The sequence below is a fragment of the Mobula hypostoma genome, chromosome 9 (assembly GCF_963921235.1).
Source record: "Mobula hypostoma chromosome 9, sMobHyp1.1, whole genome shotgun sequence".
Taxonomy (NCBI): Eukaryota; Metazoa; Chordata; class Chondrichthyes; order Myliobatiformes; family Myliobatidae; genus Mobula; species Mobula hypostoma.
The window spans coordinates 31,876,991-31,904,979 of NC_086105.1; the positions used below are offsets into that span (position 1 = coordinate 31,876,991).

The following is a 27,989-nucleotide window of genomic DNA, read 5'->3' on the forward strand; positions in this document are numbered from 1 at the left end:
ATTTGTTGGGTATTTAGGGGAAAATGCTTCTCAAGTGGCAGTTATGCTCTGCACAAAATGTAACAGTGTGGCAGTTCAGCGTCAGTCACCTCAGCCCCAGGACATCACTGCAGGAGTTACGTAAGCCAAGGTCTCAGGCCCAGCAATTTTCAAGAGCTTTGTCAATGATTTAGCTATCACTGTGAAACCTGAAATACAGATGTTTGTTAATGATTGCAGAAGCAGTGTATGCCTGCACACACTAAGACCTGAACCACATTCAGACATTGACTGAGAAGTGGCAGCTAGCATTTGTCATATCAAAGTGCCAGGCAATGGCCATCTCCCACTAGAAAACATCTTTGCCATTGATGGGCACTACCATCACCAAGGCCCCCACCATCATCTGCACTATTGACCAAAAATTCAAAGGGTCCAGCCACCTAGATATTGTGGCTGCAGGAATGGCCGACTTGATTCAGCCGCCCTAAATGTTTCACCCTGGAAGTCTTGGGACATCAAGCTCGACAGCAGCGTGGCAGTATTCGAACAGGAGGCCAATTAGAGGTGGGCGTAAATTGTCAATAACATCAAATCCCACAAAATGAACTTTTTAAAAAATCACAAGCAAGGTAGGAAAGCTCAATCAATGTAAAAGAAAATCATAATGAAATAAAAATATCAGCATAGACCGGTTGGGCTAGATGCTGTTTCGCACTGCTGCAGGTAATGGCACATAAAAATTCATTGACATCAGTAGAATGGCTTTTGGAGGAGGAGCACATCGGGTTGATGCTATTATATACTGTGTTTAGTACTACTAGCAGTATTAGAGGTATATGGTGTTGGCATGTGGCCAAGTGGTTAAGGCGTTCGTTTAGTGATCTGAAGGTCGCTAGTTCGAGCCTTGGCTGAGGCAGTGTGTGTGTCCTTGAGCAAGGCACTTAACCACACATTGGTCTGTGACGACACCGGTGCCAAGCTGTATGGGTCCTAATGCCCTACCCTTGGACAACATCGGTGGCGTGGAGAGGGGAGACTTGCAGCATGGGCAACTGCTGGTCTTCCATACAACCTTGCCCAGGCTTGCATCCTGGAAACCTTCCAAGGCGCAAATCCATGGTCTCATGAGACTAACGGATGCTTATAAAGAGGTATGGGAACATTATGAGAGATAAAATGCCTGATTATTTCTCATTCTCCTTAATTTATGGAACCTTATAAAGGATACTATTATACTATTATATAATTTAAAACATAGGATCAAATTGAGAATTTCCTTAAATGTGTTCTTCGTTTCAAAGGCGAGTACTACATGAAATATTTCAAAAGTCAGGCAGCATTATAAAGAAATGTATAGGAGCATGTAATTGACAGATTTGTAATTCATAACAGTCTGTTGTATGATTTGTGTCAATGTATAATTTGTAGATTTCACATTTAGATGGAGAGCTCTGGCGAATGCACCAGTCCGTACACAGATGCTAGCCCAAGATTTATGGCGATGCTGCAGGAAGTGGAACCTCGGGTGGCTCGTCGTCGCCTTTCTCAGGCTCGACACCGTGCAAAGCTGGCAGGTCTTTTCAATCACCTACGAGATACAGTGTGTCCTGTTTCCAAGAGGACCAAAAGAATAACTTCAAAAGTAAGATGGTGTTGAGCAATAATTCTCAAGAATCATATGCAGTGCCAATAAAAAGTATCATTTTTTATTGTTTTACAACATTGAATCACAATGGATTTAATTTGGTTTTTTTGACACTGATCAACAGAAAAAGATTCTTCTGTGTCAAAGTGAAAACAGATCTCTACAAAGTGATCTAAATTAATTACAAATATAAAACACAAAGCATCCACCCCCTTTAATGTGTCACACCAAATCATTGCTGGTGCAGCCAATTGGTCTTAGAAGTCCCATAGTTAGTTAACTGGAGATCACCTGTGTACAGTCAAGGTGTTTCAATTGATCGTAGTAAAAATACATCTGTATCTGGAAGGTCCAACTGCTGGTGAGTCAACATTGTGGCAAAAACTACACCATGAAGACAAAGGAACACTCCAAACATCTCTGCAAAAAGGTTATTGAAAAGCACAGGTCAGAAGATGGATACAAGATAATTTCCAAGTCACTGAATATCCCTTGGAGTACAGTTAAGTGAATCATCATGAATGGAAAGAATATGGCACAGCTGTAAATCTGCCCAGAGCAGGCCGTCCTCAAAAACTGAGTGACTGTGCAAGAAGGGGCTAGTGAGGGAGGCCACCAAGAGATCTATGACAATTCTGGAGGAGTCACAAGCTTCAGTGACTGAGATGGGAGCGACTGCGCATACAACACCAGTTTCAGCTTTACCAGTCACAGCTTTATGGGAGAGTGGCAAAGAGAAAGCCACTGTTGATTTAAAAAAAAACTCTTATGAAATCTCAGCTAGAGATTGCCAGAGGGCATGTGGGAGACTCTGAAGCCAACTGAAAGAACGTTCTATGGTCTGATGAAACCAAAACTGAGCTTTTCGGCCAACAGACTAAACGTTATGCTTGGTGTAAGACAAACACTAGACATCATCATAAACACACCATCCCTACCACGAAGCATGGTGGTGTGTGCATCATGCTGTAGGGATGCTCCAATGCAGCAGGTCCTGGAAGGCTTGTGAAAGTAGAGGGTAAAATGAATGCAGCAAAATACTGGGAAATCCTGGAGGAAAACCTGATGCAGTTTCCAAGAGAACTGCGACTAGAGGAATGATGTGTTTTCCAGCAAGACAATGACCCCAAGCATAAAGCCTAAGCTACACAGGAATGGCTTAAAGTTAATGTCCTGGAGTGGCCAAAACAGAGTTCAGACCTCAATCTAACTGAGAATTTGTGGCTGCATTTGACAAGGCTGTTCATTCACAATGCCAATGCAATCTGACAGAGCTTGAGCAGTTTTGTAAAAAAGAATGGGGGAAGATTGCAGTGTCCAGATTTGCAAAGCTAATAGAGACCTATCCACACAGGCTCAAAGCTGTAATTACTGCTAAAGGTGCGTCTACTAAAAAACAGCTTGAAGGGGTGAGCAATTATGCAATCAATTATTTTGTGTTTAATAATTGTAATAAATTCAGACCAATTTGTAGAAATTTGTTTTCACTTTGACACGAAAGAATCTGTTGACCAGTGTCATAAAAGCCAAATAAAATCCACTGTGATTCAATATGGTAAAACAATAAAACACAAAATCTTCCAAGGGGTGTGAAAACTTTTTATAGGTACAGTATGCTCTTATTGTTCAGCAAGTTACATATAAAATATCATTTCAAGAGTATGTTAGAGAATAATTTATCCATATTTTAAATTCTGCATCAAAATGCTACAGTGTAGATATGAGGCTTTGTTTATATATCATTCACTAAGATGTGTAAATTTATGTGTAAATCATGAAAAACAATAAAAATGATTATGAAGTGCTATCTATCCCAGCACAATATAAATGAATGTTGATCTGTCCTGGAAGAAAATTTGATAACTACCATCGCTGGATTGATTTGGATCACTGTAGAAATTTGATGGGCACTTCCCAGAGTGAACTGTACTTGCACAAGAGAGCCTTTCCTGGCACCTAGTATACACCTGAAGTGTCATTGTTCTTGCATTGTTGCTTTTTAGTGGTGCCAAGCTTTTTTTAAAGCTTGCCTGCCATTGATCTCTCACAATTCAGCCTTTGTGTCTTTGTGATTTTAGGGTCACTGACTTGTAACCTCTGCATTCTACAGCACAGCACTCTGGAGTTTGCCTTCTCAGTCTGAAAACTAGTGCTAATTATCAGCAAGATTGCTTTCACCTAAACTGTCACTTCCTTCTTGGGGGAAAAAAGTTCAGTGAGTGCATTTAGGTTGCTCCACTTGGGTTTGCTGTAAGATTTGGCACTAGACCACCAATCTCAAGGGAAAAGGCAAACAAGGGTTCATTAATGCAGACATTGTTTCCTCCATCCTCCGGGTCTGCGGGGTCCTATGTTTCTATCCCAATAAGCAGTCCACTCCGCAGAATAAGAGTTACTGATTTATAGTGTTCTACGTCCCTCTATGACCTTAACTGTTGCTTTAAACTTGTGCCCGAATAGCTGTGTCAGCTGAGGTCAAGGTCATGATTACAATAAACTTTGTAACCTCAGAGTCAAAACACAAAGCTGAGGCTGGTCTGTCATGTGTATCACAGATCTCTATTTTCCAAGGTAATACTGAAAGCTCTGAAATACATTGAAAAACTGGAGGTACAAATTGTATCATTTCGTAATGCATGCATTACTAAATGACAATTAAAGAGGACTGCGTGTCCTCATAATCTAAAAAAAAAATAGAAATCGGATCGAATGCAACACAATTTAAAACCTGGATTTGAACACAAATTACATTTCAGGATAAGTGACTAAATATACTTTATTTTACTGTTTTCAAAGTTATGATGTACATAATGCCTTTAACAGCCTTGGGACATTGCAAACCATTTGTAGTCAAAGATATGCTTTGAAGTTTTAAATACAGGGATTCAGTTGTTCAGCTTTCCTGGAGCGTGATATACTTAGGAGCTAAAGTTGGTTCGAGTAGTAGAGTGTGCCCTTATCAAAAAGCTTTGAAGAAGCAAAAACAACAGATTTAAAAACCTTTTATGCATTATGTCTGAAGTTAAACTTTTTCCACCAAACTTTATTTCATTTGTAGTGGCAGGTACTACGCAAAGCAAAAGGCTATATCCTGGACTTAGAAAGAAAACTTGAAAATCTGCTGAAACTTAAAGGTTAGTTTTTATGTAATTATTCTATTAAGCACTTTGATTTTTATATAGAGCTGTTCATACCGTGAACAATTATTGCTGATCTCTAATTGGTCCTTAGAATGGGATAAAAAGTTCAAGATTTAGATTTAGTGGCAAAGAAAGTAGGATGAAGAATATATTTTCAAGTCTGACTTGAGGAGTGTCTGCAAGGGGATAATGCTATTATGTGCCTGGCACTCTTGTCCTACTTGCCAGTAGAGTTCACAGGTTTAGAATGTGCTTGCCAGAATCACCTTGGCAAATATCGTCAGGGCATTTTTCAGTCCTGGTACATTAATGCTGGAAGAAAAAATGCTTAAGGTGTCCCTTATGTGGGCTGTTGTCAGCAACACAAAAGATGTTTAATAAAAGCTTCCAGAAGTAGTAGAGAGAAACAGATCTAGAGAGAATGGGAAGCTGAGAGAAATTAGTATTGTTTTTTTTAAATTGGAGAAAATCATTGAATTAAGCGCAAACATATTCACAAAACTTGAAAGCTTTTGGAAGAGCTGACACTGGCAATAGTGAATGCATTGATTGTCATCTTCCAATATTCCATGGATTCTAGATTATTTCCTGCATTTTAGTAGGAAGCAAACATAGCCCCACTACTCAGAACTAAGGGAAAGTTTAAAGCAGGGAATTATAGACTAACAACCCTGAGGTCAGTACCAGGGTCAATGGCAGAAGATGTTAAAGAAGTAGTGACAGAACACTTAGAAAATGACAATAGGATTGGACAGTCGGTGTGGGCTTATAAAAGGTAAATGATGCCCGGAAATTTCTACAAGCAAGATAGGAGGAAAAATTAGGTGTCGTGTTTGGAATTTCAATATGCCAGAGCCCGTGGGATGGGGTAATGAAGTGGCTGAGGATTGGAAGAGTTTGAGTAGAAGATTAAAGATGTATTAGTTCAATTGTACAGGGCCCTGGTGAGATCACACCAGACTCCCTATTTAGGGAAGGATATAATTAGGATAGGGAAAATAAAGTAGAGGTTCACTGAATTAATTTCTAGGAGGGTGTGGAGTGGGGGGGGGGTGGAATTGGATGTTGTCCTATGTGGAAGGACCAAGGAGACTGGGCAAACACTCTCTAAAACTTGGAAGGATCAAAAGTGATTACATTGAAGCAAATAACACTCTTACAAAGTTAACCAAGTAGATGAAGGGTTAATATTTCCTTAAGACCATAAGCTATAGGAACAGATTTAGGCCTTTCTGCTGTGTCAGCTTCGCCATTCAATCATGGTAGATAATTTTTCAACCCCATTCTCTCACCTTCTCACCTTGGCCCTTAACCAATTAAGAACCTATCAACTTCTGCCTTAATTACGTACAGTGACTTGGCCTCCAACATCCCTATGGCAACAAATTCCACAAGATTCACCACCCTCTGTCTGAAGCAATTCTTCCTCACCTCAGTTTATTCTGAAGCTGGGCCCTTAGATCCGAGACACTCCTACTTAGAACCATAGAACATTACAGCACAGAAACAGGCCTTTTGGCCCTTCTTGGCTGTGCCAAACCATTTTTCTGCCTAGTCCCACTGACCTGCACCTGGACCATATCCCTCCATCTTCTCCATATCCACTCTCTTCACACCTTCCAGTTTCCCGTGTGGTGACTTTCGTAATTTTGGTTGTAGTGGCTGCAAGGAGGGCTGTGGGGGCTTAATTAGTGAATATAGACAGAATGTGATGTATTCAGTCCATCACTTTAAAATTATAGTAAAACTTGTTTCAATATGTTTGAAAGCTAAATGACTATCATACAAATCTGATTAATCCCTCTGATATTCTGGTACATGACAGAAACATATCATTTGAACGATGGTCAGCCATCAAGCCTGGAAGAAGTAAAAGAGCAATATATTGGTTACTACGAGGAACACAGGTACTTGATGAAAATCAGCAGATTGACACAAATCATTGGTTCATTATGAATTTCAAATGATTCCCTTTTTCCAAAAGGATCACTATTCCATATTAATTCTTTGAGCTGTCACATTTGTTGCCATTTCGAAGGGAGTGGGGAATCACAATGCGAGAACTACTGTACCATTCACTATAACCCATGCTTAAACTTATTTTATTCCTTCGTCCGCAATTCATTTTGCCTTTGACAACAGATGGGAGCTTCATTCTTTTTGCCTCCCTCTTGTTTGATGATGTAATAGTGGCTCTGAACTAGTAATTTGGAACAGATTTGCAACAGTGGGTCACATACAGTTTTTAATATGTTATGTTAGAGACACTAGGAATATTCTCTCACAATATGAAAAACACACATCTTAAAGTTCGAGAGCTTTTTCAACTATAAAGGTGATTTTTAATTTCTTAACCAAATTGTAAACAATCAGGAAGTCAATTTGTGACAGATGACTCCCATTGAGTAAAGTTACACATTCATTATAAATGGATCTTGGACAGTCAGAATGAACAACAGCTCCTCCCTCCCCATCATCCTCAACACAGGTTGTGTACTGAGCCCATTGCTGTATATTCTGTTCACTCATGACTGCACGGCCAGACACCAGAGACATCACATTGTCAAGTTCGCTCATGGCACGGCAGTGGTGGGGCTCATCACCAACTATGATGAGACAGCCTACAGAGAGGAGGTGGAAGAGCTGAAGGCCTGGTACCAGGCAAACAACCTCTTCATTAATGTCAACAAGACGAAGGAGATCGTTATCGACTTTAGGAGAACTCACACCATTCACAACCACCCCCCCCCCACTTACATTGGTGACACAGCGGTGGAAACTTCAAGCAGTTTCAAACTCCTGGGAGTGCACATCATCCACAACCTCTCATGGTCCCAGATCACATCCTACATAGTCAGGATAGGTCACCAACTCCTGTACTTGCTGAGGAGGCTGGAGAGAGCTGGACTTTCTACATCTTTACTCATGTCATTCTACTGATGCACAGTCGAAAACATCCTAGCAAGGTGCATCGCTGCTTGGTATGGAAACTGCACTGTGGCAGACGGGAAGGCCAAAACTGCCTAATGTATCACTGGTGCCAGCCCCCCTGCCATCAAGGACATGTATTCAGAAAGGCACTGGAAAATGACCAGGAAGATCTTAAATGATCCCACACACCTGGTCATGGACCGTTTGTCCCATTCCCAGCAGGGAGGCGGCTACGTAGTGTCCACGCCAGGAGCACCAGCTCAGAAACAGTTACTTTCCCCAAGCAGTAAGACTGATCAACACCTCCACCCACTAACTCCACCACTACTTTATTATTTGCCATCAGTCACCTTGTGTAGAGCCTAGCATCACTTTGTAGACATACAATCTACGTTTCTAAGCTATCTTAAGTATTGATACAGTATTTGTTTTGTGTTTTTTTATTATTATTGTGTTCTTTACCCTTTCTTTGTGCTGCATCAAATACGAGTAATGATTATTTTGATCTCCTTACACTTGTGTACAGGAAATGACATAACCAATCTTGAATATTTATGCAGTATATACAGTCTGTTATATATTCTTTTGGCCATACAGGCATCGTCAAAGGAGTTATAAAAATGATGATATTCCTGTACAGATTCAACTTCCTGGAGGTATCTCACAAAGTAATATTTCCTGTATTTAACGTGATATATAAAAGGGGAAACAAAAATCTCTGTATTTTGTCAGTCCGTAATCTATACAATGGTACAGAATGCATTGTTTCCTTGCATTCTCTTCTTAGTCTAAGCAGAAACAGTTCAACTTTTAAAGGTTCAAAGGTTCATTTATTATCAAAGAATATGACTTAAAATTCTTCTTTTCCGGGTAGCCATGAAACCAAGAAAGAAAAGAAAGGCAGCACTATCATCAACACCAAAATTCCCCTTCTTCGCAAAAAGTACGAACAAAAATAGAACAGGCAGATCAACCCCCAAATCCCTCCTCCCACAAAAAAAAAGAACAAAATGTAACAGGCACATCAACCCCCAAATCCCTCCTCCCACACAAAAAAACAAACAAAATGGAACAGGCATATCGACCCCCAAATCCCTCCTCCCACACAAAAAACAAACAAAACGGAACAGGCACATTGTTCCCCCAAATCCCTCCTCCCACACAAAAAAAAACAAACAAAACGGAACAGGCACATTGTTCCCCCAAATCCCTCCTCCCACACAAAAAACAAACAAAATGGAACAGGTATATCGACCCCCAAATCCCTCCTCCCACACAAAAAACAAACAAAATGGAACAGGCACATCGTTCCCCCAAATCCCTCCTCCCACACAAAAAAAACAAACAAAACGGAACAGGCAGATCGACCCCCAACATTCTCCCCCTGCACAAAACCCCCCTGAAGAAAACGAAATAGGGGCATCGATCCTCACAAATCCCCTCCCCGCACAAAGAAAACAAAGATTAGGTGAAAAACACAGCATATAAACAAAACAACACACATCAAAGTTGCTGGTGAATGCAGCAGGCCAGGCAGCATCTCTAGGAAGAGGTACAGTTGACGTTTGGGGCCGAGACCCTTCGTCAGGACTAACTGAAGGAGGAGTTAGTAAGAGATCCGAAAGTGGGAGGGGGAGGGGGAGATCCAAAATGATAGGAGAAGACAGGAGGGGGAGGGATCGAGCCAAGAACTGGACAGTTGATTGGCAAAAGGGATACGAGAGAATCATGGGACAGGAGGCCTAGGGAGAAAGAAAGGTGGGGGGGGGAACCCAGAGGATGGGCAAGGGGTATAGTGAGAGGGACAGAAGGAGAAAAAGGAGAGAGAGAAAAAGAAAAAGAATGTGTGTATATAAATAAATAATGGATGGAGTACGAGGGGGAGGTGGGGCATTAGCGGAAATTAGAGAAGTCAATGTTCATGCCATCAGGTTGGAGGCTACCCAGACAGAATATAAGGTGTTGTTCCTCCAACCTGAGTGTGGCTTCATCTTTACAGTAGAGGAGGCCGTGGATAGACATATCAGAATGGGAATGGGATGTGGAATTAAAATGTGTGGCCACTGGGAGATCCTGCTTTCTCTGGCGGACAGAGCGTAGGTGTTCAGCGAAACGATCTCCCAGTCTGCGTCGGGTCTCGCCAATATATAGAAGGCCACATCGGGAGCACCGGATGCAGTATATCACCCCAGCCGACTCGCAGGTGAAGTGTCGCCTCACCTGGAAGGACTGTCTGGGGCCCTGAATGGTGGTAAGGGAGGAAGTGTAAGGGCATGTGTAGCACTTGTTCTGCTTACAAGGATAAGTGCCAGGAGGGAGATCGGTGGGGAGGGATGGGGGGGACGAATGGACAAGGGAGACACGTAGGGAGCAATCCCTGTGGAAAGCGGGGGGCAGGGGGAAGGGAAAGATGTGCTTAGTGGTGGGATCCCGTTGGAGGTGGCGGAAGTTATGGAGAATAATATGTTGGACCCGGAGGCTGGTGGGGTGGTGGGTGAGGACAAGGGGAACCCTATTCCTAGTGGGGTGGCGGGAGGATGGAGTGAAAGCAGATGTGTGTGAAATGGGGGAGATGCGTTTGAGAGCAGAGTTGATGGTGGAGGAAGGGAAGCCCCTTTCTTTAAAAAAAAGAGGACATCTCCCTCGTCCTGGAATGAAAAGCCTCATCCTGAGAGCAGATGCGGCGGAGACGGAGGAATTGCAAGAAGGGGATGACATTTTTGCAAGAGACAGGGTGAGAAGAGGAATAGTCCAGATAGCTGTGAGAGTCAGTAGGCTTATAATAGACATCAGTAGATAAGCTGTCTCCAGAGATAGAGACAGAAAGATCAAGAAAGGGGAGGGAGATGTCGGAAATGGACCAGGTAAACTTGAGGGCAGGGTGAAAGTTGGAGGCAAAGTTAATGAAGTCAACGAGCTCAGCATGCGTGCAGGAAGCAGCGTCAGTGCAGTCGTCGATGTGGCGAAGGAAAGGTGGCGGACAGATACCAGAATAGCTTTGGAACATAGATTGTTCCACAAAGCCAACAAAAAGGCAGGCATAGCTAGGACCCATACGGGTGCCCATAGCTACACCTTTAGTTTGGAGGAAGTGGGAGGAGCCTAAGGAGAAATTATTAAGAGTACGGACTAATTCCGCTAGACGGAGCAGAGTGGTGGTAGAGGGGAGCTGGTTAGGCCTGGAATCCAAAAAGAAGCGTAGAGCTTTGAGACCTTCCTGATGGGGGATGGAAGTATACAGGGACTGGACATCCATGGTGAAAATAAAGCGGTGGGGGCCAGGGAACTTAAAATCATTGAAAAGTTTAAGAGCGTGAGAAGTGTCATGAACATAGGTAGGAAGGGATTGAACAAGGGGGGATAAAACCGTGTCGAGGTATGCAGAAATGAGTTCGGTGGGGCAGGAGCAAGCTGAGACAATAGGTCGGCCAGGACAGGCAGGTTTGTGGATCTTGGGTAGGAGGTAGAAACGGGAAGTGCGAGGTGTGGGAACTATAAGGTTGGTAGCAGTGGATGGGAGATTCCCTGAGTGGATAAAGTCGATGATGGTGTGGGAGACCATGGCCTGGTGCTCCTTAGTGGGGTCATGATCGAGGGGTAAATAAGAGGAGGTATCCGCGAGTTGTCGCTGTGCCTCAGCAAGGTAGAGGTCAGTACGACAGACTACAACAGCACCCCCCTTATCAGCGGGTTTTATAGTAAGGTTAGGATTAGTGCGGAAGGAGTGGAGAGCAGAGCGTTCAGAAGGAGTGAGGTTGGAATGGGAACAAGGTGCGGTGAAGTCGAGACGGTTGATGTCCCATCGGCAGTTAAAAAAGTCTATAGTCTGATGGGAAGATATAAAACAGGTTAATAAATTTACTTCGTTAACTGCAGTTAAGTTAAAGGTGAACACCATTGTTAATGTTCAGAAATGATTGCTTTGCAAGGGAGAATGAGATCAGTGCAGTATGACATACTGCATCAGGAAGTAGTGAAGCGTCATCTGCCAAACATCCAGCTTCTATAAACATTACTGTTTGTACATTAATCTGTATCTGGAATATTATATTGATGCATTACTCTGTTGTGCAAAGAGCATTGACCCTTTAGCACACCAAAGAGTAAAGAGTTTGGAAAACAACCAGTTTGAAGCAATATTTGCTTATTAAAGTCAAGAATGAAGTGCGTTTGATGGCTCTGGGCCTATATTCACTCGAATGCGGAAGAATGAGGGGTGACTCAATGAGCCCTGTCGAATGACGAAAGGTTTGATAAAGCGGATGTGGAGAGGATGTTTCTTGTGGTTGGAGAGTCTAAGACCAGAGGACACAACCTCAGAATAGAGGGGCGTCCTTTTCGAATGGGGATGACGATGGATTTCTTTAGCCGGAGAGAGGTGATTCTGTGGATTTCGTTGCCATAGGCCGCTGTGGAGGTCAAATCTTTATGTATATTTAAGGCAGAGGTTGATAGATTCTTGATTTGTCAGGGCATGAAGGGATTTGGAGGGGAAGGCTAGAGATTGGAGCTGAGAGGAAAAATGGATCAGCCATTATGAAATAGCAGCGCAGACTCAATGGGCCAAATGGCCTAATTGTGCTCCTATGTCTTATGGACTATTAGGATATAACAGGAAACAAACAATACGTCATAGAATTTCTATTCCAACCCTGCAAATATCTGATCCATTAAGTGCTTCACATAATTTGGAAAAATTTGTGCTTGAACTCCATAATTCTGAATATTTTTGTGCCCTTATAACTGTAACAGTTTTTTTCTTCCTTCGCAGTGACATGGCTTCAGTAGATTGTCCTGGTAAGACAAGAGTCAGTCTTTGGCAGTGGTTGAGAGAATATAGAAGTCATCCCGCAGAGAATGATGTGAAATCAGTCTGTTCCCAGTCTCCTGTGAAATCCTCTGCAGAACTCCTTGAATTTGAAGGGTTTGTATTACACAGTGGTGCCATCAGACAACATTGGGGTGAATATAAATTATTATTGGTACAGAAATATAGAAAACCTACAGCACAATACAGGCCCTTCAGCCCACAATGCTGCGCCGAACATGTACTTACTTAGAAATTACCTCGGGTTACCCACAGCCCTCTATTTTTCTAAGCTCCATGTACCTATCCAGGAGTATCTTAAAAGACCCCATCATATCCGCCTCCACCACCGTTGCCGGCAGCCCATTCCACGCACTCACCACTCTCTGTGGAAAAAAACTTACCCCTGACATCTCTTCTGTACCTACTTCCAAGCACCTTAAAGCTGCACCTTCTCGTGCTAGCCATTTCAGCCCTGGGAGAAAGCCTCTGACTGTCCAGACGATCAGTGCCTCTCGTCATCTTATACACCTCTATCAGGTCACCTCTCATCCTCCGCCACTCCAAAGGGAAAAGGCCGAGTTCACTCAACCTATTCTCATAAGGCATGCTCCCCAATCCAGGCAACATCTTTCTAAATCTCCTCTGCACCCTTTCTATGGTTTCCACATCCTTCCTGTAGTGATGTGACCAGAACTGAGCACAGTACTCCAAGTGGGGTCTGACCAGAATCCTATATAGCTATAACATTACCTTTCGGGTCCTAAATTCAATTCCACAGTTGATGAAGGCCAATGCACCGTATGTCTTCTTAACCACAGAGTCAACCTACACAGCTGCTTTGAGTGTCCTATGGACACGAACCCCAAGATCCCTCTGATCCTCCATACTGCCAAGAGTCTTACCATTAACACTATATTCTGCCATCATATTTGACCTACCAAAATGAACCACCTCACACTTATCTGGGTTGAACTCCATCTGCCACTTCTCAGCCCAGTTTTTTATCCTATCGATGTCCCATTGTAACTTCTGACAGCCCTCCACACGATCCACAACAGCCCCAACCTTTGTGTCAGCAGAAAATTTACTAACCCATCCCTCCACTTCCTCATCCAAGTCATTTATAAAAATCGCAAAGAGAAGGGGTCCCAGAATAGATCCCTGAGGCACACCACTGGTCACCGGCCTCCATGCAGAATATGACCCGTCTACAACCACTCTTTGCCTTCTGTGAGCAAGCCAATCTGGATCCACAAAGCAATGTCCCCTTGGATCCCATGCCTCCTTACTTTCTCAATAAACCTTGCATGGGGTCCCTTTCTCAATAAGCCTTGCTGAAATCCACATACACTAGATCTACTGCTCTTCCTTCATCAATGTATTTAGTTACCTCCTCAAAAAATTTAATCAGGCTTGTAAGGCATGACCTACCTTTGACAAAGCCATGCTGACTATTCCTAATCATATTATGCCTCTCCAAATGTTATTAAATCCTTCCTCCCAGGATCGTTTCCATCAACTGACCAACCACTGAAGTAATACTCACTGGTCTATAATTTCCTGGGCTATCTCTACTGCCTTTGTTGAATAAGGGATCAACATCTACAGCCCTCCAATCCATTGGAACCTCTCCTGTCCTCATTGATGATGCAAAGATCATCGCCAGAGGCTCAGCAACATCCTCCCTCACCTCCCACAGTAGCCTGGGGTACATCTCATCCGGTCCCAGAGACTTATCCAATTTGATGTTTTCCAAAAGCTCCAGCACATCTTCTTTCTTAAAGTCTATCGTTTCAATCCGCTGTAAGTCATCTGTACAATTGTCAAGATCTTTTTCCGTAGTGAATACTGAAGCAAAGTATTCATTAAGTATCTCTGCTATCTCCACCTGTTCCATACACACTTTTCCACTGTCACATTTGATTGTTCCTATTCTCTCATGTCTTATCCTCTTGTTCTTCGCATACTTGTAGAATGCCTTGTGAGTTTCCTTAATCCTGCTCACCAAGGCCTTCTCATGGCCCCTTCTGGCTCTCCTAATTTCATTCTTAAGTTCCTTCCTGCTAGCCTTATAATCTTCTAGATCGCTATCATTACCTAGTTTTTTGAACCTTTCGTAAGCGTTTCTTTTCTTCTTGACTAGATTTTCAACAGCCTTTGTACACCATGGTTGCTGTATCCTACCATCTTTTTCCTGTCTCTTTGGAATGTACCTATGCAGAACGCCATGCAAATATCCCCTGATTTGCCACATTTCTGCTGTACATTTCCCTGAGAATATCCTTTCCCAATTTATGCTTCCAAGTTCCTGCCTGATAGCTTCATATTTCACCTTACTCCAATTAAACGTTTCCTTAACTTGTCTGTTCCTATCCCTCTCCAACGTTACGGTCGAGGAGATAGAATTGTGATCACTATCTCCAAAATGCTCTCCCACTGAAAGAGCTGACACCTGACCAGGTTCATTTCCCAATACCAGATCAAGTACAGCCTCTCCTCTTGTAGGCTTATCTACATATTGTGTCAGGAAAGCTTCCTGAACACACCTAACAAACTTCACCCCATCTAAACCCCTTGATCTAGAGAGATGCCAATCAATATTAGGGAAATTAAAATCTCACACCACAAGAACTCTTATTATTACACCTTTCCAGAATCTGTCTCCCTATCTGCTCCTCGATGTCCCTGTTATTATTGGGTGGTCTATAAAAATCTCCCAGTAGAGATTGACCCCTTCCTGTTTCTAACTTCCACCCATAGAGACTCAGTAGACAATCCCTCCATGACTTCCTCCTTTTCTGCAGCCGTGACACTATCTCTGATCAGCAGTGCCATGCCCCACCTGCCTCCCTTCCTGGCCTTTTTGACAATGGTATAATTTGTAAATTGGCCATTTCCCTCTTTTGCCCCATTAATTTCTGTTTTCAAATAGATTAACAGCACTCCAACAGCAAAGTCTTAATAGGTTAAGGAAAATGTTCCACCATTGCTCTTCTCCTACCTAATTAGAATGAGTGAAACATTTTCAGGACACTTGGAAGAATTATCAATTACTATTTTTTGAGAAGCAGGTGCATTTATGTGGGTTTTTTTCAGCATTTTGTATATCTTCTGACATAGCTTGTCACAGTATCATGTTCAGGTACAAACTTGATTGGTTCTATTATGCATCTCTTCGGCATGTAAATGCAGGACTTGTTTCATGTTATTTGAATTATAGAAGCTGTATTACTCTATTACTGCTTGCAGCTTAATGCTGAACGCCATTGTTCAGTTGATGAGATAAGTACATTTCTTTCAGTCCTATTGGAAGAGTGATGTGCCATCGGATTTCTCTCAGATTTTTCAGTAGAAGTCTTTCTGTATTCTGAACCTGTTTTCTCCAAGATTAGGAACCCGTTACGTTTAACTCATCAGGGAAACACCATTATTTGGCAGTGCTATATATTATGTACAAATATAGCATGTTACAAGGACACCAAAGAGAATGACTGCTTTAATTATATATTGTCTGCTGTGGTGACATTCAAGGAATTGATACGTACTTGTGATCTTCACACATCAATAACAGCAATAACAAAACGTCTTCAGTGCCTTTTATGACCACCTCATGTGGCGAGGCACATGTGTCAGGCTCTGAAACTTTCAATATTGTTCTTTATTTTCCAAGTTAATTGAAACGTTGTCTTCTTTTTCTTACTGACAGCTACTTGAATTTTTATAAAGAAACAGTAGACCTTTTGGTGGAGAATAAGATTGTATCGATGGAACAGATCACCCTCCCCATTGTATCCAAAGCAATTTCTCACCTCTGGCAAGAAATGTCTGTGGAGGGGAAGACAGACATCTTCAAGAAATGCTCTCAAAGTGCGTGTTTCTCCCCAGGCGAGCAAATCACCTTGCAGATACCTTTGTCAATGGACTGTTTGGCGAGGGACCAAGTCTTAGACAGCCAGGGAGCAAGTGGCTCTTCAGAATCCAATCACGATGAGGTACCTTACCAAAAATGTTTTAAACATGATTAATCAGTTCCTGCCACTGAAACTCTATTTATTCAGCAATGTAAAATGCCCGTTTATTCTTTTGGAGATCCCCAGCCACAAGAATCACAGTGCCAAAGATTATAACGGTTGTGTGATATATGTTCTCTTACCATATAGAGTGAATGTCCTTCTGTTTGTAGATGTTGTGCTGGGATTCTCCTAACCTAATAGCACAGAATGATATTACTCTATTTCTTTTATTTCACTTTCCATAAAAATTAAGATTTTTTTGATTCAAGTGCATTTTAGTTCCAAATACAATATTTTCTGGGAAGCACTGTGAAAAATTACTTAATATATATTTTGTATTTTGCTATTTTTCATTGAATGCTTACAATCTGAACTTTGGTAATTGGCATTATATTGAATGGTCTTGTACGTATTAATGTTTCTCGAAGAAATACCACAGATGGGCCTGAGCAACATCTGTTCTCATAGCTGTGAAACTGACCCTTCAGAAGTTTACAATTATGATCCCTTTCCGTTATTTTTCTAAACTTCCTGATATGGTGCCATTTTTCACATTGTTACTTATTCTATTTGGCTCTGCTCATCTTCTTATTGTCCCAGAGATGTACTTTTCAAGAAGGTTCATCTAAATCCACTTCAGAAGGTCCTTCCTCTCCTTGTTAGGTCTATTTCACAGGTCCTCTTCTCCCATCGTCACTATTGTGGCTTTCTGAACTCTTCTTACAGATGTGTTCATCTTTATCCTTGTGGCTAGTTTATGGCTTGTAGAATAGTCCTCTGGTTAAAGACAATAGAATTCTTAGGCCTTTCCTGCACCATTCTGTCTTTCTGGCAGGCATCCATTCCCTCTGCTGTGCTGCAAAGTAATAGTGTCCTGAAAAGTGCTATCCACAAAGTACCCGCCCTCACGAATGGACTGCACCCACCTTAGTCATTGATTAACACTTGAATTCCCTGTTCAATGATACTTACTGCATTTGTGGTCCAGAACAGAAGAAACGTCCTGGAGTTTGTACGTGTCATAGTTATGAGGTCCATGCCCCTAAATATTAGATTAACTCAGCTCGCAAAATATTAAAATGTTATTACTATTAGTGACTTACCTAACTGTTTATTTCCCAAGCCAGAGAAAGTGGCTCACCTGAGGACTGGGAGAATTTCAGAGTCCAGCAGAGGAGAACAAAGGGCTTAATTAGGAAAAGGAAAAAGGATTATGAGAGAAAACTGGCAGGGAACATAAAAACTGACTGTAAAAGCTTTTATAGATATGTGAAAAGAAAAAGATTGGTTAAGACAAATGTAGGTCCCCTACAGACAGAAACAGGTGAATTGATTATGGGGAGCAAGGACATGGCAGACCAATTGAATAACTACTTTGGTTCTGTCTTCACTAAGGAGGACATAAATAATCTTCCGGAAATAGTAGGGGTCAGAGGGTCCAGTGAGATGGAGGAACTGAGAGAAATACACGTTAGTAGGGAAGTGGTGTTAGGTAAATTGAAGGGATTAAAGGCAGATAAATCCCCAGGGCCAGATGGTCTGCATCCCAGAGTGTTTAAGGAAGTAGCCCAAGAAATAGTGGATGCATTAGTGATAATTTTTCAAAACTCTTTAGATTCTGGACTAGTTCCTGAAGAATGGAGGGTGGCTAATGTAACCCCACTTTTTAAAAAAGGAGGGAGAGAGAAACCGGGGAATTATAGACTGGTTAGCCTAACATCGGTGGTGGGGAAAATGCTAGAGTCAGTTATCAAAGATGTGATAACAGCACATTTGGAAAGCGGTGAAATCATCGGACAAAGTCAGCATGGATTTGTGAAAGGAAAATCATGTCTGACGAATCTCATAGAATTTTTTGAGGATGTAGCTAGTAGAGTGGATGGGGAGAACCAGTGGATGTGGTATATTTGGATTTTCAAAAGGCTTTTGACAAGGTCCCACACAGGAGATTAGTGTGCAAACTTAAAGCACATGGTATTGGGGGTAAGGTATTGATGTGGCAGAATCAAAATTGGTTGGCAGACAGGAAGCAAAGAGTGGGAATAAACGGGACCTTTTCAGAATGGCAGGCAGTGACCAGTGGGGTACTGCAAGGCTCAGTGCTGGGACCCCAGTTGTATACAATATATATTAATGACTTAGATGAGGGAATTAAATGCAGCATCTTCAAGTTTGCAGATGACATGAAGCTGGGCAGCAGTGTTAGCTGTGAGGAGGATGCTAAGAGGACGCAGGGTGACTTGGATAGGTTAGGTGAGTGGGCAAATTCATGGCAGATGCAATTTAATGTGGATAAATGTGAGGTTATCCACTTTGGTGGCAAAAACAGGAAAACAGATTATTATCTGAATGGTGGCCGATTAGGAAAAGGGGAGGTGCAACGAGACCTGGGTGTCATTATATACCGGTCATTGAAAGTGGGCATGCAGGTACAGCAGGCGGTGAAAAAGGCGAATGGTATGCTGGCATTCATAGCAAGAGGATTCAAGTACAGGAGCAGGGAGGTACTACTGCAGTTGTACAAGGCCTTGGTGAGACCACACCTGGAGTATTGTGTGCAGTTTTGGTCCCCTAATCTGAGGAAAGACATCCTTGCCATAGAGGGAGTACAAAGAAGGTTCACCAGATTAATTCCTGGGATGGCAGGACTTTCATATGATGAAAGACTGGATCGATTAGGCTTATACTCGTCGGAATTTAGAAGATTGAGCGGGGATCTTATTGAAATGTATAAAATCCTAAAGGGATTGGACAGGCTAGATGTAGGAAGATTATTCCCAATGTTGGGGAAGTCCAGAACGAGAGGTCACAGTCTGAGGATAAAGGGGAAGCCTTTTAGGACCGAGATTAGGAAAAACTTCTTCACACAGAGAGTGGTGAATCTGTGGAATTCTCTGCCACAGGAAACAGTTGAGGCCAGTTCATTGGCTATATTTAAGAGGGAGTTTGATATGGCCCTTGTGGCTAAAGGGATCAGGGGGTATGGAGGGAAGGCTGGTACAGGGTTCTGAGTTGGATGATCAGCCATGATCATACTGAATGGTGGTGCAGGCTCGAAGGGCCGAATGGCCTACTCCTGCACCTATTTTCTATGTTTTTCTATGTTTTTTCTAAGCTCTTTGTTTAAATCAAATAATACAACTCACTGAAACTCTGCTTGCTGAACTGTTTTAACATTTGCCAGGAGTCTGTTCTTGAGCTCCTTTTCTGCTCGGGGTTTTGAGAGGGGTCTCAAAGGTGCAGACAAAGGTAGTAAGGCAAAGTAATTAGAGGAAAAGGGTTGTACTATGTAGTGATTCCACACTACCAGCCAAATTGATGAAGGAACAGCCCCTCTGGAATTCATGAAGATGTAGTTTGGTGATAACGCTATAAAGTGCATTCAAGCTCTAACATGACTAGTGATTTATACAATTCTAGTATGATCATCCAGAAATTCATTCAGTCAAATGTTGAATTTGACACCATTCATTAATAGAAATTAGATTACTAACTCTAGGGTGGATTTGTGCTTTATTTGTGTAATGGCGAGTCAAAACAACCAGTGCCTATTGGTTGGCTGACAACCATTCCCAGGCTGATTTTCACTGATTGGTCATGGTTCTTGGGTAAACTATTTAAATAGTTGTGCTTTGGGATGTGCTGTTGAGTTTTGAGATGTTGGTTTTTCTGAATAAAGGTTTATTTATTCTGGCTTTGTTCGATCTCCTGGCTTTGGGTCTCATCATTTATTATAGGCGATGCGAGGTGCTGTATTATATCGACATGGCAATTTCAGCAGATGACTTGAGTGCAATTCTGCAACAGCAGAAAGCTCAATTTGAGGTGGCCCAGCTGGAAGTTAATCAAAATTTTGATGAGCAGGTTATCAATAGGTCCAAAGACGTCAGTGTCAAACACTGAACAGAACTTGTGTCAATCAGTTATTGCGACCTTTACCAATTTCTAGTTCGATGCCACTTCAGGAGTTAGATTTGAATCCTGGTTCAGACAATGTGAGGATATCTTCTGGGTTGGGTTCGCCAGTAAAGACAACTCTTGGTAGACACCCACCTTGCTCCGTAATTTGGGTACTGCTGAACATGAGTGTTATTTTAATTTCATCCTGCCTAAGAACCCGTGTGGCATAGCATTTGATGGAGTTGTCCAACAGCCAACAAGCATTCTTGGGGTCATCTCTTTTGAGTTTTTGCTATCATCGCCGATAAGTTCATCACATATGCTGGGGTTGTCAGCTGCGAACAAGAACAGTTCAAGCTGGGTAACATGACTGAATCACAGTTGAAATGTCTGATTTTTTAATGCGGACCTCAGGCACCGGGTGATGCAGGCATTCGCCAGTAGCTCCAAGCCAGACTGGAGCAGGTCCCTGATATGACTCAAGAATGTCACCGGTTGATCAACCGGAAACATGATTCCAACTTGGTCAACAGAAATGTGTCAATGCAGCTTCCAGTGGCCCAGACATCATCACTAGCAGGTCTCTAAGCGGCTAGACACAGCTTGTGGGAACTCTGATGTGTGACATTATGCAACAATCTGCCAGTATAAGAAACATATTTGCCGACTGTTGTGTGAATGAAGTCACTGGAGAAGAGTACTGGTAGATATAAAGCAGCCTCTTTATTCGACAAAACAAGGGACAGCAGGCCTCATATGGAGACACTTTTGATGTAAAGGTCTCCCTGACCCAACATGGGACTCAGTATTTTATGTGCCAAATATCGGAGGACAACTCCATATTTACAATGTATGGGCAATGCTTTCTTTGAAACTACATACAACCTTCACACATTCTGATGCACATCCATGCCACAGACATCCAAATGAATTTTAATCAGCATTGTCTGGTCTGGGATTCACGGCTTTTTGGAACCCATTGTTCAGAGCTGCTCTCCAAATTAAATCTACAATATATTTTCTGATGTGAAGACTGGTAGCCAAAGTCAGTTGCTAAATGTATATGTCCTAAACCCAAAAATCACTGTAACACAGACAATGCCAGTACCATGATCTCAAAGAGGACTTTTGCCATCCTTCAATGCCTTCTAGGCCAGTGAAATACAAGAGCAAGAAGTTTCAAAAGCTTCAAGCAGTTTAATGGTTATGTTCAAAATTGACTTCACCATTAGGAGGCGGTATATCAATGTATTTATACGTCAACAATCAATTGTTCAAGATGCAACATCAGACGTGACCATTATCTCCAAATGCACGTGGTTGCTGCTTGGTTCCCCACAGTCAAAACAACCCATCAATTCACTTGCAGTGCATCAGGCGAAACCTTCCAGCTGACTGGTGAACTGCACTGCATGGTGAGGCCGAACGGTAACCAATCTCAGTGGTGTGTGTTCCCTAACAGACCAGCCAGATCTGAATGTCCTTGGCATGGACTAGATGGACAAACTTGATCTTAGGTGCATCCCTCTGGATGAGGTCTGTACGAAGCTATTGGCCGTTCAACACATGTCAGTCAATGGCAGTATGTGAGACCATACCACAACTGCAACAGAACTCTGCAGCAGTGTTTCTAGATGGTTTAGATCACTGCAATTACATACGAGCAGAACTCCATCTCCATCCAGATGCAAAGCCAGTCTTCTGTCCCAAAAGACTGGTGCCATATGCAACCCTACCAATTGTGGAGCAAGAGCTAGATCGCCTGCAACAAGTTGGTGTGATCAAAGCAGTCAGTTACTCACGTTGGGCAGCTCCGGTAGTCATCAACGAGAAAGCCATCCATATAGTGAAGTTGTGTGCAGACTCCTCAACTGGTCTTAGTGTGGCTCTGGAGACACATCAGTACCCATTACCAGTACCTGCAGACCTTTTTGCAAAATTGGCCTGTGGTTGCTACTTTGCAAGTTTCGACTTCATAGAAGCCTACCTCCAGGTAGAAGTGGTGGAATATTCACAGGAGCTTCTCACCATTACAAGACATAAGGGGTTGTTTTTCTTCCTCTGTCTGCTTTTTGAGGTAAAGCTGGCTCCTTCAATTTTCCATGGACAGCATGCTGAGTGCTGGTAACAGTGTTGCCGCTTACCGTGATGACATCATTATGGTGGGAATGGATCAAACAGAACTATGCTAATATCTAGATCACATTTTAGACAACCCTCAAGACTTTGGACTGCAACTTTGTGCAGAAAAATGCAGCCTCTTGATGTCTTTAGTCAAGTATCTTGGATTCATCGTGGCTGAGCACGGTCATTGCCCAGATCCCAAGAACATTGCCACTATCTTAAAGATGCCTCCACCATCAGATGTCGGCACTTTACAATTATTTTTGGGTATGATCAGTCCTCCAAGCTGTGCACTAGCTGAGGGGGCCACTCAATACCCTGCTCAACAAGGATGCCATGTGGAAATAGTCCAAACACTCACAAGAGGTTTTTGATCAAGTGAAAAATTTGCCGTCATCTGACCCTCTCTTGATGCATTTCAACGCAGAGTTGCTAATTGTCATCATAGCGGATGCATCCAGCTACGGGGTACTTGCTTTTATAGCTCATATCATCCCCGAAGGTTCCAAGAAAGCTGTCATGCACGCAACTAGATCTTTGACCTAAGCAACTGACTAAAAGTAACTAGTGACAAATTCAAAATCACCTTTGCTGTGAAGAAATTCCACAAGATGCTTTATGGCAGACACTTCACTCTCCGTACTGATCACAAGCCACTATTGTCCATCGACATGTCTAAGAAGGGCAGCCTGGTGTATACAGCTAATTGCCTGCAAAGTTGGGCAACAATGTTATTAGCTTACCATTTTGAATTCAAGTGCACATCAGCCCAGGAACTTGGTCTCCAGACTTATGAATCAGGTTACTGAAAGCAAAGGTGTAGGTGTGGCTGCGATTTCAATTGATTGCGAAGTCCACCAGGTTGTATTGGACACTGCTGAAGGTCTTCCGGTCATGGTTGACAAGATCAGAGAAGAAATGTCTGCAGATCCTCTTCTTCAGCGTATCTCCAGGTACCTCGCTGACGGATGGTCAGTCAATGGGCTGAGGAAGATGTCATGCCCTTCTACCGACATCGTACATTGCTCTTGGCTGTGAACTCCTGCTTAATGTTTGGAGACAATAGTGATTCCATGAACACTTTGAGCAGAAGTACTGAACCAATTCCACCATGGTGACCCAGACATCAATCGAATGGAAGCCATGGCAAGAAGCTTTGTGTACTGGCCAGGTATAGAAGAAGATATCACAGCTGGATGCAAGCAGTGTACACAGTGTTCTGTGGCAGCAAGGAATCCAGGTAGAGCTGATCCACAACCAGGGCCTCAGGCTACCAGACCTTCGATTTGAGTACATATTGACTTTGCTGGCCCAATCAACGGGTGTACCTACTTTGTCCTGGTTGACACCTAATCCAAATGGCCAGAAGTATTACCTATGAAGTCGAGAATGATAAAGACCTGCATTTGTTGTGTGCTGCAGATCTTCAACCACTTGGGGATGTTTCTGACAACAGCACCCAATTCAGTGCACAGCGGTTTGGTGCATTCTGCAGAACAGCGGAATTATCCACATATGCTCGCCCTCCTATCATCCGTAGTCCAAGGGCTAAGTAGAAAAGTTTGTGGATACCTTCAAATGGTTGCTTCTGAAATCAAGAGGGGAAGGAGCATCGGCCAAGACTCACAACACATTTCAGCTGACATATTGAATTACACTGCATCCAGGCTTCAAGGGGACATCTCCAGCTAAAGTGTTCTTGGGAAGAAAACTGTGAAGTGTTGTATACAATGCTGCCACAGCATCCAACATCTGAAACAACATCGCAACAAGAAAGTGACAGACCACTAAGAATGACTGATCTCCAGCGCAAGCCAGCTGTTCCAATCCAAGTTAACCCCCAACTCAAGTCCTACAGGTAATCATCTTCAAGAGGGAGGTGTTATAGTGAACTGAAACAACCAACATCTATTGGTCAGCTGACAACCAATCCCAGGCTGACTTTCACTGATTGGTCGTTATTCCTGACAACAATTGGAATGTTCTTCGGTAAACCGTTTAAATAGTCGAGCTTTAGATGCACTGTTGTGTTTTTGTAGCTGCGTAGTTTTACTGAGTAAAGGTTTATATCATGTTCTGTCTCATGGTTTCAGGCCTCATCAGTAGTTATAGATGTGTGAGCAAATTTGCGAAAATTAAGAACGACCCATTTTAATTTAACTAGATCACCTGCAATGTACGAGGGGTGATTGGTAAGTTCGTGGTCTAAGGTAGAAGGAGTCAATTTTAGAAAACCTAGCATATTTATTTTTCAACATAGTCCCCTCCTACATGTACACACTTAGTCCAGCGGTCGTGGAGCATACGGATCCCTTCTTTGTAGAAGTGGCCCACTGCAGGGGTGATTGATAAGTTCGTGGCCTAAGGTAGAAGGAGATGAGTTATTAACTTCAAACTTTCTGCATTATCACTCAAAGAGATGAACTGCACCTGCATGTAACAAGAGCGTCTTGGACCTCCAGGTGGTCCATAGCAGAGGTGCCTGATAAGTTTGTGACCGAAGGTAGAAGGAGATGAGTTATACCGTTCTCGTTACATGCACATGCAGTCAACTCATTGAGTGAAAATGCAGAAAGTTTGAAGTTAATAACTCATCTCCTTCTACCTTAGGCCACGAACTTATCAATCACCCCTGCTGTGGACCACTTTCTGGAGGTCCAAGACGCCGACTTCTACAAAGAAGGGACCCGTATGCTCCACGACCACTGGACTAAGTGTGTAAATGTAGGAAAAATAAATGTGCTAGGCTTTCTAAGATTGACTCCTATCTTAGGCCACGAACATATCAATCACCCCTCGTAGTTTACTTCATCTGCTGAACTACGCTGGCCACTTTTTTCTTTTGCATAATAAATAGTCTTGCTTTTCAACCCTTTTCACAGATACTCTTTGAAGATGCATTTGACTTGGCTTCAGGATTCCTAGTCAAACCAGACCCGAATACACTGACAGGAATAAAGGAGGAAAGCAGGTATCAAACTGTTAACTGTCTTTTGTTCACAGTCTTAAAAAGTGAGTGATGTAGGAAGCAATAAAAAAATTCCTGAATAGATACCAACTTGCGTGTGTGGTTCAAGATTTGTGACTCCCTAGGTCTGCACTTGCTAGTTTTTGGGTTCTGCAGTTTACTGCCATTTTGTGCATGTGATAGGCTGCAGAAGTACAGTATATGGAACCTGCATTCCATTCTGATCAGGAGTTTCTCTCTTCTGTGTGATAACCCCTTATTTAATACTCTTATCCAAGAGTTACTGCTAATTAGGATCCTTGCCAGACCAAAAAGCATACTGTAAACTTGCACTACCTCCACTTACACTCCTCTAAATAAATCAGTTGGATGAATCTTTAATGCAATAATGGAACTGTATGTACAAAACTATTTATAAAAGATTTCAGTTAATTTCAGTCTAATTATCTATCGCTCCTAAAAATATGAATTTGTCACACTAACCATGTGTGAAAATAATTTTTAACTGGCTAGTCCTACCTCTGATCCTCATCGGTTTGATCTTAAGTAGTTGTTAAGTATAAAGTATAAAGTTTCCTGTATATATCTCTCAGCAGTACCACTGTCTGCAGCTACAACCACAGACCTTTTTCTCAGATAGTAAGCTGAAGGTCTGAAATCTAGTCTCCCCTGGGTTTTGATCTCTGGAGATGAGCCTATAGACCTGCCAGTTAATTATGCTCTTCCTACTTCAAATATAAGGGGTCTCCTTGGCAGTAAAGCTGTACAGCTCACACGAATGAGATCTTCTTAGCATTAACATCCAGTCTCCAGTTTGGAATCAGTTAAGGAAACTGATGTAATGTCCAAGGACATACATTAGAGCATTTGGACCAAATTTCATTGTCACAAGTGGGGGCAGAGGCATTAATTTGTTAACTGGCTTAGGATTCTCGTAAACAGTGACCGTGTTCAGTATCATTTTCAGTAAGGTGTTACACAAAATTAAACAAGCACTTGAGGTACAGAGTGCTGCAACTAGCAAACAAGAAATGGCCTACCCCAACGCCTTCAAATCATTGTCAAGGACTTCAATCAGGCTTGTTTGAAGAAATCTCTGCTCATTTATCATGAACACATCTCCTATAGCAGGAAGGGTCTCAACACACTCGACCACTGTTCCATACTTGGACTGCATTTCAGGAAATCTGATCATCTGGCCGCTTTCCTTCTACCTGCATACAGACAGAGACTAAAGAGCAAGACTCCAGAGATAAGGACAACAAAGAGGTGGTCACGGGAGGCAGAGGAACGACTACGGGATTGCTTTGAGTTGGTGGGCTGGGCTGTGTTCAAGCGCTCGTCAGAAGATATGAATGAATACACTACAGTTGTCACAGACTTTATAAAAGCAGTCATAGAAGAGTGTGTCCCCACAAAATCATTCAGAGTCTTCCCCAACTAGAAGCCCTGGATTAACCAAGAAATCCATAATTTGCTGAGGACCAGATCAGTGACACTCAGGTCTGGTGACCAAGTAAAATACAAGCGGTCCAGGTATAATCTCCGGAAAGCCATCTTACCAGTGCAGTGGCAATTCCAGACTAAACTCCAATCACTGAATGATGCTCAACAGCTGTGACAGGGCTTAAATGTTATCACCTCCTACAAAAGTGAAACCAAGTGACATTGGTGACAAACAACAGGAATTCTGCAGATGCTGGAAATTCAAGCAACACACATCAAAGTTGCTGGTGAACGCAGCAGGCCAAGCAGCATCTGTAGGAAGAGGTGCAGTCGACGTTTCAGGCCGAGACCCTTCGTCAGGACTAACTGAAGGAAGAGTGAGTAAGGGACATTGGTGACAACAAGGTTTTGCTCCCAGATGAGCTCAATGCCTTCTACGCTTACTTTGACTGTCAAAGATGGTCAAAACCTGGAGGCACCTTACAGACTCCCACAGCCCCTGACAACCCTGTGATTTCAATCTCTGAGGCCAATGTGAGAGGGTCCTTCAGGAGGGTGAAGCCACGGCAAGCATCCGTACTACAGCCTGTGCTGATCCTGTAGTTTATATTGGTCTCCTTCAGTTTCTCAGTGTTTTCTGTCTTGTGGACTATTGGCGACTGGGTGGTCTGTTAATTGTGTGTGTGTGTGTGTGTGTGTGTGTGTGTGTGTGTGTGGGGTGGGGTGGTGGTGGTTTCGATGTTCGGTGCTGTTCATTCTGCGAGTGGGGTCAGTGATATTGTGGCTGTTTTTTGCTGTGAGGAGGGGGTCAGTGATTGTTATTGTGGCTGTTTTTGCTGCAGGTGGGGTGGGGGTGGATTTTGAGTGTCTGCCAGTATTGTTTCTTTTCTTTTTCTTTCATCAACACCATTGGCCTTTCTGTATTTAATGGCTATCTGGAGAAGACAAATATCAGAGTTGTATTGTTCATACACACTTTGATAATAAAATGAACCTTTGATCAACTGGCTGGAGTGTTCACTGATATCGC

General features: G+C 42.6%; 2 protein-coding genes across 8 annotated transcripts in view; one reads left to right on the top strand and one right to left on the bottom strand.

The window, feature by feature from the left end:
- Positions 1 to 537: 537 nt before the first annotated feature.
- The window catches only part of LOC134351619 (stimulated by retinoic acid gene 8 protein homolog), a 38,665-nt gene continuing 11,213 nt past the window's right edge, over positions 538 to 27,989 (top strand). Inside the window, exons 1-7 of the mRNA XM_063058011.1 lie at positions 538 to 611; positions 1,424 to 1,624; positions 4,686 to 4,761; positions 6,593 to 6,674; positions 12,470 to 12,622; positions 16,215 to 16,500; positions 25,428 to 25,516. Coding sequence (XP_062914081.1) covers positions 1,424 to 1,624; positions 4,686 to 4,761; positions 6,593 to 6,674; positions 12,470 to 12,622; positions 16,215 to 16,500; positions 25,428 to 25,516 — 887 coding nt within the window. The 5' untranslated portion in view covers positions 538 to 611. The remainder of the gene's footprint in view (positions 612 to 1,423; positions 1,625 to 4,685; positions 4,762 to 6,592; positions 6,675 to 12,469; positions 12,623 to 16,214; positions 16,501 to 25,427; positions 25,517 to 27,989) is intronic.
- LOC134351618 (uncharacterized) overlaps positions 9,004 to 27,989 on the bottom strand; it is a 113,044-nt gene continuing 94,058 nt past the window's right edge. For 3 of the 7 annotated variants that reach the window (XM_063058006.1, XM_063058008.1, XM_063058009.1), the window contains 2 exons: positions 16,318 to 16,504; positions 9,004 to 12,608 (listed from right to left, as the gene is read on the bottom strand). In XM_063058006.1, coding sequence (XP_062914076.1) covers positions 10,319 to 11,596 — 1,278 coding nt within the window. In that variant the 5' untranslated portion in view covers positions 11,597 to 12,608; positions 16,318 to 16,504 and the 3' untranslated portion in view covers positions 9,004 to 10,318. Of the gene's footprint in view, positions 12,609 to 16,317; positions 16,505 to 26,192; positions 26,728 to 27,989 lie in introns of those variants that run through there. The other 4 variants (XR_010019195.1, XM_063058007.1, XR_010019196.1 and 1 more) reach the window with 4 other exon arrangements.